General features: G+C 35.0%; 1 protein-coding gene across 3 annotated transcripts in view; it reads right to left on the reverse strand.

The window, feature by feature from the left end:
- Positions 1 to 213: 213 nt before the first annotated feature.
- LOC132111390 (disheveled-associated activator of morphogenesis 1-like) overlaps positions 214 to 13,209 on the reverse strand; it is a 51,381-nt gene continuing 38,385 nt past the window's right edge. For 2 of the 3 annotated variants that reach the window (XM_059518632.1, XM_059518631.1), the window contains exons 11-26: positions 12,594 to 12,732; positions 11,637 to 11,695; positions 11,258 to 11,445; positions 10,500 to 10,778; positions 9,875 to 9,982; positions 9,609 to 9,635; positions 8,051 to 8,148; positions 7,263 to 7,347; positions 6,354 to 6,460; positions 5,370 to 5,458; positions 5,103 to 5,271; positions 4,910 to 5,017; positions 3,616 to 3,676; positions 3,187 to 3,318; positions 1,982 to 2,152; positions 214 to 1,559 (exon numbers count right to left, since the gene is read on the reverse strand). In XM_059518632.1, coding sequence (XP_059374615.1) covers positions 1,350 to 1,559; positions 1,982 to 2,152; positions 3,187 to 3,318; positions 3,616 to 3,676; positions 4,910 to 5,017; positions 5,103 to 5,271; positions 5,370 to 5,458; positions 6,354 to 6,460; positions 7,263 to 7,347; positions 8,051 to 8,148; positions 9,609 to 9,635; positions 9,875 to 9,982; positions 10,500 to 10,778; positions 11,258 to 11,445; positions 11,637 to 11,695; positions 12,594 to 12,732 — 2,030 coding nt within the window. In that variant the 3' untranslated portion in view covers positions 214 to 1,349. The remainder of the gene's footprint in view (positions 1,560 to 1,981; positions 2,153 to 3,186; positions 3,319 to 3,615; positions 3,677 to 4,909; positions 5,018 to 5,102; positions 5,272 to 5,369; positions 5,459 to 6,353; positions 6,461 to 7,262; positions 7,348 to 8,050; positions 8,149 to 9,608; positions 9,636 to 9,874; positions 9,983 to 10,499; positions 10,779 to 11,257; positions 11,446 to 11,636; positions 11,696 to 12,593; positions 12,733 to 13,209) is intronic. The other variant, XM_059518633.1, reaches the window with a different exon arrangement.

Genomic DNA, 13,209 nt, shown 5'->3' on the forward strand with positions numbered 1-13,209 from the left:
ACATTGTCTTTGAAAGCAGTTTGCCTGAAATAAATGTTTGAATATGTTTTATCCATTTTTGGCTTTATGTTTGATTACTATTCACAAATCACTCTTTGATAATTCAGTTTTAAGGGTAATTATGACTATGAAGCACTTTCTTAACCCTAAATCTTCTTGCAATTCAAGAAAAATTTCAAGTAATGAAACTGAAGACAAGTTAGCAGTCAAACACCAATGCAATGACCCTCAGGGTTTATTTATTGATTACATATCTCACATCCAAATGAATTCTTAAATAAAGAAAACAAAAATCCTGCCAACAGAAGAAACTATTACAAAGTAATACAATATTACAAAGAACTAGATTTAATGGCATCTGATCAACAGGAAAAATACTATTAGCACAGAATAGTAGTAGTGTCAAGGGCTAAGAAAAAAGCCTTGGTCAGAAGAGTTAACAATGGGTATATGTACATATATACAACCTTAAACACAAACAAAAGAAATTACAAGAATATACATGCACAGAAGGTTTTGCATCCACAGCTCTTTTTAATGAATGTTCTTTTTGGTAACTGTCCTTCTGTCATCTTCTAAAATATATTTGCAATCAAAGTTTGACCTCAGCATATTTTACTTTTCCACTAAACTTCCTGTCAGTACATTTAATACATGGCATCTGGAGATTTATAATAAAAAGTTTAACTTCAATAACATATTATACAAAAGGTTGTTTTCTGGATTTTAAACGGTGCATTGTGCTTTAACAGGTCTGGAATGGACAGTTTATTAATAAACAATCGCTTGTGCTCGAGTTACAAATGTAACAAAAGGAAATACTTATTATAATCACATCAATCTCATCATCCAATGATATACAAGTATCACTGGTTATTACTTGCGTCCCACAATTCAACAAAAATCACTTCTGCTTCCAAAACACTGACATTTAGTGTTTAGCACACCACATATTGCAAAACAAGGCCTGTTCTTGATAGTACACGTTGTACACCAACAATAACTCAACAAAAATGTATGCAGTATCTGAACAGACAGATATAAATGGGGTTTATGGCCAGGCAGGAAAAACAGTGAAAATGGGTGTTTCTGCATTTCAGTTTGTAGCCCTTTCTGCTCATTCTTTCTGTGTGACTCCTGTCATCTTCAACACAAACACTGTCACATCTGATTTACAGGTTTAGAAAAGACTAGAAATCGTTAAGAAGTATTTTGGCAGTCAGCACAAAACAGGGCCTGGATATCCTCTCCGGTTCTAAACAGAGGTAGAGCTTGTGCATGCAGGAGTAACGTCTCTGCTCTACCAACAGTTGGCAGCACTCACTCACTCACTCACTCACTCAGCTTCCTCAGAAGTTGAGTTTGGTGATGGGCCTCTCTCTGCTGCTCTCTGCACTCTGTTTGACGGGACGTTTGCGGTTGTGTTTCATCTTCGACAGGTCTTTGTCGAACACCTCTCCGGATCGGAGTGCAGACACCAGATCGTCGAATTCTCCATCCTCCTCACAGTTCTCTTTGGCTTTCCGGGCTTTTCTTTCCTTCTCACGTTGTTCCTTGAGCTGTTCACAGACATATTTTTTATGTTATTTTTTTAACTGTTCATTGTGTTGCATGGAGGTGTTTAGTTTGACCAATGGAATGGTAAAGCACTGCATACTACATACTACACAGTTTACACTATAGGAAGAATTTTTTTTTCTTTATAACCCCCCTCTCCTTAATTTATTGCCTGTTTTTATTTTGATGTATTCTCACTTTTCTGAATGACAAGGATTTTTACTGTTATATTACAGGAGCGTAAATACGACAAATTATTAAAAAACATTGTTCAATTTTACCGAACCCAAATTTACAATAGTACAGAATGCAGCATACAGAATTGATAGATTTTTGTTTAGGGTGTTAGTACAACACCTTTAGAGAGGATCTTGCATGTGCATGTGTTTGGGATGGACACAGTGCATGCTTGTTGATACAGTACCTGCGCGTCCATGCGAGCCCTGCGCTCTTCCTCCTCCTTGCGTCGTTGCATGTTCTCATTGTCCTGTTTAGCTTCACTGAAAGCCTGTAGGAACTGATCAAAGATGCCAAAGAACTCATCGGGCTGCATGCGCGTGGCGTCCTCACCAAAGTGCTTCACGGCCTTCTCAAACTGTGTAGAATGAATGACAAAGACATTAAGGAAGGAGATTCTTTATGTCATGTAATCATTATTTTACGAGGGATTTCTTTAGTACTTGAACTTGGTTCGATGATCAAAAATAAATATCACAGTAAAAGTAATATTATGAAATAACTACAATTTTAGATAACTTTTTTTTATTTGAATTTACTTAAAACTATAATTTATTCCTCTGATGGAAAGCAGATTTTTCTTCAGTGTCACATGATCCTTCAGAAATAATTTTAATATGCCGATTTGCTGCTCAATAAACATTTCTTATTATTATCAATGTTGTTCTGCTTAACATTTTTTAGAAAACCGAGATACATTTTTCCCCAGGATTCTTTGATGAATACAGAGTTCAAAAGAACAGAATTCATTTGAAATATAAATCATTCGGAACATAAATGTCTTTAAATGTCAGTTTTGATCAATTTAATGCATCCTTGTTGAATAAAAGTATTAATTTCCTTAAAAAAACATACTGACCCCAACATTTTTAACAGTAGTGTATGAATGTATTGCAATGTGAGACAACTACAGGCCCTCACATTTCTAACTAAGATCAAAGCTTCATCTGCACCTTTGCCAACCCTTTAGAAAACCAGCTAGATCCCAACATAAAACTTAACCACTGCGGTAGCATCAAATCCATCCCATGAGCAGCTTCATGAGCAGGATTAGACTGTAAGAACCTGCCTTTGAAACTGATCTTCAGCCTACTGCAGTTAAAGATTACGGTCCATGTTTCCAGCAGTTCCAATGTCCACAAAGACAGAAGCCCAATAAACTCTAGCGAAAGCAGTGATTTAACTTCTACAAGGCCAAGCTATGTTTGCCAGCATGGAGCGAAAAAATCTGCCATTTCAGATGTGTAACGGTGACTTCAAAGCTGCAGCGGAGCTCTCATATTTAAGCAGCCAGATAGAGTGACAGGCCTCACTATGCTCAAACCTCTCGTAAACCTTTAACATCTATTAGCTTCTCAGGCTCAGTAAACTGTGGTGCACTTTCGTTCTTACCAAATCCTTGGCGTCCTGAAGAGAGTCTTCAACTTCAGAGAAACTGAAACCAGCCACAGTGATGAACTGACTCACAATAGACACAAACTTATCACCGTTGGTCTGAGGCTGACTCTTCTGGTACTCTAGCTCCTGTAGAGAGAGAAACAGACAGGCTGCTATCAAGACACAAGTAATGCAATGACTTAAATACCAGATATTTAATCAGAAAGAGTGAATGCCGGTTCATCCCAAGAAAACACCTTAGCAATCTAGCAAGGCCTTCAAACTTCAAATCTCAGTTATGAAGTTTTAAAGAGTTGTAATCATAAATTATGTTTTAGCCAATGATGTTGCATGGCTGTTCTATAAATAGATACATTTGTGTGACTGGATGACCTCATAAGCTGTAAAGCTTGTAATTGTAGACAAAATGGGAATGGTGCTTACCGTCTCCACGCTTTTTAGGCCAGTGCGCAGATTGTTAATGTCTTTCTCCAGTTCAGTCATGCTGGGAAAAAAGGAAGAAAAATAAGTTGGAGGGAGAGATAATGAGAGATTAAGTTTCACTGGACAATTTGCAGACCCTTTAATCTCATTTCACATCAAACAGTATCTTCACACAGTGACAGTGGTTTTGCCAAATAGGACTTGTTCCTGGATCAACAACTTTTGTTGGTGCTGGAACAACATTCCTGTCTAACATTTTGCTCATGTTCTAACCCCACCTGAACTATAAACTACCCCTAAAATGAGATGAGAAATGATGGGCTCAAACTGTTCAAGCTCTCAGCACTAACCGTACCCCTAACATCTGATTTAACATCTGGCTGTTAAAGGAATATTGCGGGTTCAATACACAGTCCTGTTCAAAAGTGTGGTGTTGGGAAGGTTTTTTTTTACAACTTTTAGGACATGCTTACAAAGCCTGCATTTATTTGAAGAAAAATACAGTAAAAAAAGTAATATTGTGAAATGTTATAATAATTGTAAAATGTTCTGTTTTGATATATTTTAAAATGTACTTTTAAAATATTCTCCTTTTCAGCATCATTACTCCAGTCTTCAGTGTCACATGATCCATCAGAGAAATGTTTTTTGTCTTTTTTAAAACATAATATATGTCTTTTACATAATTGTCTTTAATTGTCAATTTAATGTGTCCTTGCTGGATTAAAACTGAAAATAAAAATTAAAAAATCTTTCTGGCCCCAAACAGTTGAAGCATTTGTGGTGAAACACTGATCATTTAAAAAAAAATAAAACATTCCAACTCATCCCTTTGAGGTAACAGCAATTATTTTTAGTGGATTTTAAAAGCAGAAACATAATGCTTATGATTTTATAAAAGCACTTTCATTAATTCTTCTGTTAAAACCTGTGCATTATTTGAGCTTTACAGCTTTGATATAACTTCACATATAAAAGGACAGTAGATTAATTATTTATATTAAAATCATGGTAATTTGCATATTGTCTTGTTGGCATACGATTGCGAGAGTATTTCAACATGTACAGAATGGCCTCTTTCACTTCCATTTTAAGCTTCTCACTGTAAGCCAAAATGTTGCTTTGTTTCAAGAAAGTGAGAGACCAGTGTAAATGAATTTTGTGCTAATCAAAATTGTGCCACAAAGTGGCATCGATTAAGCTTAACTTGTACTAAATCCTTTAAAAGTGTTGTTCCAGGACTGATATTTGCTTTTATTATTGGGTGCAATAGTTGATCGTTTTAGGTGCTTACTTGACTTTGGCTGCTACTGGAACGTCGTGCAGATCCTCATGAATCAGGCTGACTTTAGGGTACTTCTGCTCAAGAACGGTAATCAGGTAGTGCAGGAGAGTGACGTTCCTGTTGACACACACAGCTTGTGTAACTGCATGGCTGGTAGGAGTTTAATATTCAGTACTCATACAAACCAAAGCCCTGTGTTTACTTGTCGATGCTGGACTTGGTGTCAGCGATCTTGTTGAGAGAGGACACTTTGAAGCCAAAGGCATTGCCCCTCTGGCCTTTGTTCATGTAGTTGCCGAAGGCCAGCACCACCTCCAGAAGCTGTTGAAGATTCCTGCTCTGAAGAACCTCTTTAGAGGCTTTACTGAGAGCTGAGAGAGAAAAAAAAATGTAATTAAATTACGCCTACACCTTGCATTATTTCACATAATTGAGAACATTACTGTAGATCATGCATGACAGGATTTACCTTCCACTTTCGGCTTGATTTCTGCTATTCTTTCTGCAAACTTCTTTTTGAAGTAAAGAGACTGCAGTCTTTGCTGGTAGTGGTTGATTCTGTAGTTTAAAAGTAGAATTGAAATGAAACCCCATGTATGATAATATCTCATTTACATTACCAGACAAATATATGGACATATTTTGTTGAATTTAAGTTTCGTATGATCTTAAAACGTATAGATTTCTATTAAAATAAGTTTTGTATTTGAAGTACATTTGATTATAAATTGTGGAAAATAGTCAAAATAAGGATTAAAGAAGTCTAAGTGACGGACTAGTAATTTATATAAAATAATATTACATATAAAAATTGATGTATAGTAAAGTAGAATATATAACAGATCTTGAAAGAAATCTAACAAGGGGTGTACCCATAATGCATTGCTACAAAACATCTGGAACATTAACAGCCAAATATGTTTCTGTGGTTTTTCTTTTTTTTTGTTAAAGCATGCCTGTTCATGAGACACGAGTCCTGTTAACCATATTCAAATAATAAAAAAATAGTCCAATAACACCTGCAACTTGTTTATTTTTTTATTAATAAAGCTGCCCATACGTCATGGCTTTAATATTTATGTCTTTGTTGGCTGACATTCCAGAGATTAATAACAATGTACAATGAAGAGGTCAAAAAAAAATAAAAAATGACGACATGTTTCCAGCCCTGTTTCAGCCAATTTCAGGCTTCATGCCAAACTGAGGAAAATCAAATTTGGTAACTGAAGTCATGAATTATAGCATGAGACTAGCCAGACCGAGATAAGAATGTCATTCTGTTAAATGGTTTCTTTTCCACATACTGACCTCTACACCACCTTGAGCTTTTGTGCAGACACACCATTTAGAAGATATTGTGTGTTTTGATGGCTCTGTCCAGTCTGATGAACATTATCTCTATTTATTATGTCCAAATACTAAGTGGCTTTTCATGACCTAAATTAATCTCTACCTGCTCATCTCATAAAGGAAGCGATCCGCCTTCGCCATCCGCTCCAGCTCATGTTTGTGTTCCTCCAGAAGGTCCACATCACTTTTTTCTGGCACGAACTTTAACAGCTGAAAGGGAAGAAAGCAAGCATACTCGTGACTAAATCGGGCCAACCAATCAGAAATCATTTTGAAAGTAAAGTCTTAAAAGTCACAGTAGCGAAATTGCCCGTTTACTCATAAAATAAACTGTAAAGATAAATTATGAAGAAAAAAAAAGATACAATTAAGCACATTCTAATCCTTTTAGGCAATGCTAAGGCAATGTGGCTCCACTGTTTGATTGCTGTTAAGATTAAAACAACAGCAATCAGAAGACTTATAAAACCTGATTGTCATTATATTGCTTTTCGAGTCCATTTGGAAAATGTTACAACTTGCTGCTCTTATTTGGTGATTTGCTTTAAAGTTTAAACAGGGTGAGGTATACAAAGCTGCATTTTATTACCAATATAGTTACATGGCTAGATCAGGTTTTAATTACAAAAAGCCACTACAGTGTGCTTCACTCGCAGGATACACACAACAGACGTTATTCAGGCATGTGAAAAGCTGGTACAATATCAAAAGGCTTTAGTATGTTTCATATTTTTGCAAACTACAGCAAATATCACCATCAATCAGAATGACAAAAGTGCAAGGTGTCTTGTCAAAACTGCTTCTGCAAAACATTAATTGCATGCTGGCTTGGACTGTCAGGCTTACGTAATTAAACCAGAGCCCTGTGCAGACGCTGTATCAGCTAATCACAGTTCTGAAATGTTTGACGTCAATCCACTGCAGTAAAACAGGTTTGTTTTGGATATAAGCCACCTGGAGTTATGAGTCAAAGTGTGAGCTAAGTGAAGGAGTATGTGGTGATGCATCTCACCTGCTCCAGCATATCCTTGGGTAGGTCTTCTTGCTCATCCATGGTCAGTAATGCTCTCTTGATCTCCTCGTTGGAGAGTTTTAATCTGCAAAATGAAGATTTGAGCGAATTTTGAGTGAATTGAACAAAGAAATACCCTGGTCATACTTCCATATCTTTTTTTGTTCTTTTGATTTTGGGGAGATATGACAATTATCTTGAGATTCACCATTTTGATATCTGATTGTACTTAGCTCTAAAAGAGATGACATAAATAAATAAATTAAAAAAAAATAATAATAAATACAATTAATTAATAAACCTAATAAATAAAAACAAATGTAAAATAATAATAAACCAAATACGTAAAACCAAAATAAATAAATCAATGAGTAAAACCTAAATAAATAAATACATATGCACAAAAAAATGAAGTTTTGAAATAACTGAACTAATGATTCTTGGTGCAGTAAATGTTTAAAATTGCTGAATTCCAGGCTTTATTAACAGCTGTGCAATTTAATCAAACACACAAAGTGAGTCTATGGGAGAGATCACAGACATCTCTGTTTATTGCCACTGCTATGGCGATGTGTGATGCAACAGGAAAAAAAATCCCGGCTGGGATCGTCTCATGAATAAAACGCTTGGCTGCAATTGTGTTTTAAACACATCGTCAACCGTTAACAAAATGGCTTAAGTAAACAAAGAATTGTTCTAAATTGAGTCATGCAGGGAAGGTTTATTACTGTGAATGAATCTTAAATGGTCAAAGATGGTGGCTGTGGGTTCCTAAGCTACAGACTCACTTGGAGAGAAGGATGTTGCAGTTTTGTGCACGCCGTCCATCGACCACAGACAATTCTCGGACCTTTTTAGAAGTGACAGTGTCATCCTCTGATTCTTTCTGCAAAGGACGCATTGAAGGTCAATATCGCATTGAAATGAGGAGCAAAATCTATGAGAGAGCAAGCTAATGTTGATTTCACACTTGAGGTTTTAGTGTGAAATGGTCCAAAAAGTTGGGGTAATTGTCAGGTCTGATAGTTAAAGACTAAAACTTTTGCAGCTTCAGAACATCATAACAGTTTAAAAAGCAGAATCACATTCATGAGAAACAATCAAATGCTGATTTGGACGAATGTGAAAACATACGTAGAAACCTACGTCTAAAATGTAAAATCCAAACAGAGTCATTATTCAAACACAGGACAACATGCTCATGACACAACCAGACATCCACAACAGAGGCTGAAAATCTTCATCTTTTCCTCTTTAGTGCCAGCTGGGAAGCAGACAGCAAGAAATTGCGTGTTTAGACAATGTCACGCCGGGCTTTATTTGGACGAGGAAGAGGGAGAAATGAGTGGAAGGGAATCTGTCCAAGAACAGGGGGATATTTGTTTTTTAGCTGGTAGAAATCTGTCTCCTTCAACTTAGCATAAACTCCAGATGCATGCAAAACCAACTGCATGCCTCGTAACTAACTTGGCTAATTATGAACAGAGGAATCTTTAAATGTACGCTAACAAACTAAAATAGGTCATTTGGTTCATTGTGTTTTAAGCTATGCTACAAAAGGCAACAATTTGGTGATTATCTGCATAAAGAATGTGCTGAACATTACATAAAAAGTACAATGCTGGTACCATGGTACTGTGATGGTATCAGTAGATGGTTCTTTGATACATACCAAGGTACTTATTGATTATGATACTTACTATTTATTTGGGTGAATCTCACAAAAACTTAAGAAAATTTATTATTTAATTTCAAAAACAAAGAAATAATATTTTGCAAGGATAAAACATGAAACCTATCTTAAGACAATTAAAAAAAAAAAAAATAACAATTAAGCAAAAGACACATGTAAATAATATATAGAAAATAATAAAAGTACAGTTTTAATTTTAACTTATTTATAAATCATTGTAGTACTTCTTGTATTATTTTTATGTGTTGCACTTGTTCTAACACAGTAAACCATGAAATGTGCTTAATTTCCATAATAATGTCACAATGCAACAACATTTTCTATATGCAATATATATATATATATATATCTATATATCTATATATATATATATCTATATATCTATATATATATATCTATATCTATATATATATATAGATATATATATATATCTATATATATATATATAGATATATATATATATATATATATATATATATATATATATATATATATATATATAATTTTATTTTATTTTTTTAAGATTGATTTTAGGGTAAAATGAGACCAGGACATTTATTTGTGAAATTCACCCATTCATATGGCACTGCAACAATGTACTTCGGAGTACCTTGGTATCATCACCAAACTAAAAAGGTCCAAAGACCACTTACCTGTCTAAAGTTATTCAACAGAAAGTCCTTTATGGCAAGCAGTAAGCAGGAAAGTTAGTTAGATCAGGAAATATATAAAAGGGAAGGAGTAAACATCATGCAGGTAAAAACAGCGATAGAATGCAGAGGGATGGATAGAAACTGTCGGATAGTGCAGTATTACTCATTATTCATACTCAGAATTTGGAAAAATGTGTGAGACGTTTAGAATAAAGAAGCAGACATGCAATAATTCTCATCATTCCTATACGTTACTAATAAGTCACCTGCTGTCTCTGGTAAGCAGAGAATGTTTTCTCAATATCCTCCAAGTCCAATTGTTTGAAAACTTTGATGTCGTCCAGGTCCAGCCACACGGTCCCTTCCAGTTTATTCTGCGATACGGAGATGAATAGTGAATAATATGAATACACTACAGTTAAAAAAATGAATGTAATTGAATAGAATAAAAATGCTTTAAAAACTTTTAATTCATTAAATTGCAGGTTAATTACAATAAAAATAAAAATAAATAAAAGGAAATTTTATAAAACATTTACATTAATACTAATATATATATATATATATAAATAAGAATTATTTTGGTTATTAATATTTATCAAAAATAATTATTTATTAAACATTGGTATCTTTTACAATATTGTTGCTGCTATAGTTTAACTGTTCTACTTCATATCTAAAATGGTAAAAAAAAGAAAATGGCCCATGGCTTATTTCTTTAATAAAAAGGAATCTGAATTGCAAAAAAAAAAAAACATGATGGATCTCTTGTGTAGGATATTTCATAGATATTGCAGTCTTGAAGTATCAAAATATTATTTTTTAATACATTGATTCAATCAATGGTCTGAAATGGTTTGTAGTCTTTCGTAATAAACTGTACAAACTCACTTCACTGAGTTTGGTCCAGTTGAAAGACTTGAGTGGATTGGATGGCTGAGGGATGTTCTTTTTCTTCAGCATGGAGCCCAGAAGTCCTCCAGGCAGAGGAGGAGCACCAAAGCCGGGCAGGCCTGGGGGAGGTGGTGGTCCGCCGGGGGGAGGGGGCGGTGGCGGTGGTGCTCCACCTGGAGGTGGTGGAGGAGGAATGCTAGCCAGACCTGGTGGTGGAGGTGGGATGCTACCAGGGGCCAAGGGGACGAGTGGGGGGCCTCCTGGGACATTTGTCCTCTAAAAAAAAAAAAAAACAAGACACAATAGGAATGTGAAGCAAAAGTGTTGGATCTACAACGAATATATATATATATACACACACACACACACACACATTATTCAGAAATGTATGAAAAAATAGTTCAAACTAGTTAGAAATCAACCATTTCATACTAATTAAAAACAAATGTAAACTATCCTATGCTGGTTTTCTGGTTTTAGTTGGTTTAAGATGGTCTGATCACCCCGACTGTCAAGCTAGGGTTACGCTGTATTATCTGGTTTTCTTTTATGACAGATCAGCCAACTAAGAAGCCAAAACAGACCAGCTAACTATCATAGGCTGGTTTAAGCTTTTTTTTTTTTTTCGGTAAGGAGCGCAATGCTCATACCAGTTCAATCACTTATCACTTTTGAGTTTTCATTTCAGTTAGGTTGCTGTAGAGAAAACAATTCACTGGGTTTTGAAAGAGGCACATTGTGCATATGTAACATACATTACTCATCTCGTGTAACTGGGCAGAAAGGTCAGCAACTTGCTGCTTAACATGTTTATGTTCGCTGCTTTCCTTTTCCAGCTTCTCTTTCATCTTATTGAGAGTTTGCATCATTTCTTCTTTTTCTTGGGCTTTTGCATCACACTCCCTTTCTTTCTTTTCCAGCTTCTGCTGAAGTTCATTATGTTCTACAATTCAAGCCAGAGAAAACAAAGTAAAAAGTTGAAATCAAAATGCACAAACGGTTCAGTATTTGACAACAGCAGCAATGTCATCGCTGATTCCCATGCTGATGAAGGGCACATGTAAACACATTCAAGGCCTCCTGAGAGTAAACAGTCACTTAAATCAATATACGGCTCATAGAGGGGTCATGTACCTTTTCTCATTTTTTCCGCTTGCTCTTTCCATTGTTTTACTTCGTTCTCGTTTACCAACCTGTAAAATCAAACAGGAGAACCGTATTAGGTGCTTCATTAGTAAAAAAAAAAAAAAAAAAAAAACTTCTATGATTTTCCTTTTTCAGCAGAAAACAAAAAGGAAAAATTTGTGTTCCACACAAGAAAGTCATACAGTTTTGGAACAACATTGGACAGAGTAAAAGATCACTTTTTTCATTTTTGGGTGAACTATCATTTTCTATGTGTCCTTAAACCACAAAACCCATAATTCATAAAAAAAACCACAAAGATGACTTAATATTAGTCGGGTAGGACCAGCAGGAAACCATGGAACCTTGGTGCGAAACGTTAAGCGATCAGAGATGGCCCTGTCGCCTTAATATGGGAGTCAAAATTCAGCTCTGTAACATTTGATCAAACCACCAAATGTTTTCCATATGCATTCTGCATATTTGTTTTTATTTGACTGAAACTGTCCCAGACCGTCTCTAAGCCTTGTTTGAACTAGAGTGAAGTTGTGTCTCAGTTCTAATTAATCCCATACAGAAAAATGACACAAAGATGTGTTTATTTTAACTCTTGTACCACCAAAAGGAAGCAACCTTCAGTCTGTACACACAGTTCTGCGATTGTCATGTTCAATCCTATTCTGGATGGGTCTTGGTTTCTAAACATAAAACAAATAAATCTACGGTCTGGCGCTTTCCTAAAATGTGATTAAACACAGGTGAATGGGTTGCTTGGTGACTTTGGATCTGGATTATGGATTTGGGATTATATTTTTCGGAGCTAAATTACTTAACTAAAAAATGAAATGACAGACAGTTTTGGAGAGTATTAAAAGCTCCAGATATTAATAACTGTGAAGAAATGAGGACAACAGGGGACACTTTTGTTAAATGTTATGACACAAGCTGGTCAAATCTCTCACTCACATTCGCACTACGTTCTTCACGTCGAAGTTCTCAAGGGGAGCCACATCGGGGTCATGACCCTTGTCGTTCTGTAGGACAATCTGCTGGACAATTCGATCGAGAAGGAGCCAGTACTGCACAGTATTTCCATTTCTCTTGTCTGAGCAAAGAGCAAAGATGATGGTCAACACTTCCAAACAAACAAAATGTTCACTATAATGATTGATATAATGCATGCCATATATATATATATATATTGTTTTTGATAGAAATCACTCATGCTCACCAAAGCTGCATTTATTTGATAAAAAACACAGTAAAAACTGCAATATTGTATAATACCATTATAATATAATATAATATAATATAATATAATATAATATAATATAATATAATATAATATAATATAATATAATATAATATAATATAATACTGTTTTCTATTTTATTATATTGTAAAATGTAATTTAAAATATACAATGGTAAACCTGGATTTTCAGCATCATTACTCAAGTCTTCAGTGTCATATGATCTTTCACAAATCATTATAATATGCTGAATTGGTGCTCAAAACATAATCTTCTTTTTATCAATGGTGAAAATAGTTCAATTACTTAATATTTTTTTGAAAACAATTT

The sequence above is a fragment of the Carassius carassius genome, chromosome 31 (genome assembly GCF_963082965.1).
Source record: "Carassius carassius chromosome 31, fCarCar2.1, whole genome shotgun sequence".
In the NCBI taxonomy this organism is placed as follows: Eukaryota; Metazoa; Chordata; class Actinopteri; order Cypriniformes; family Cyprinidae; genus Carassius; species Carassius carassius.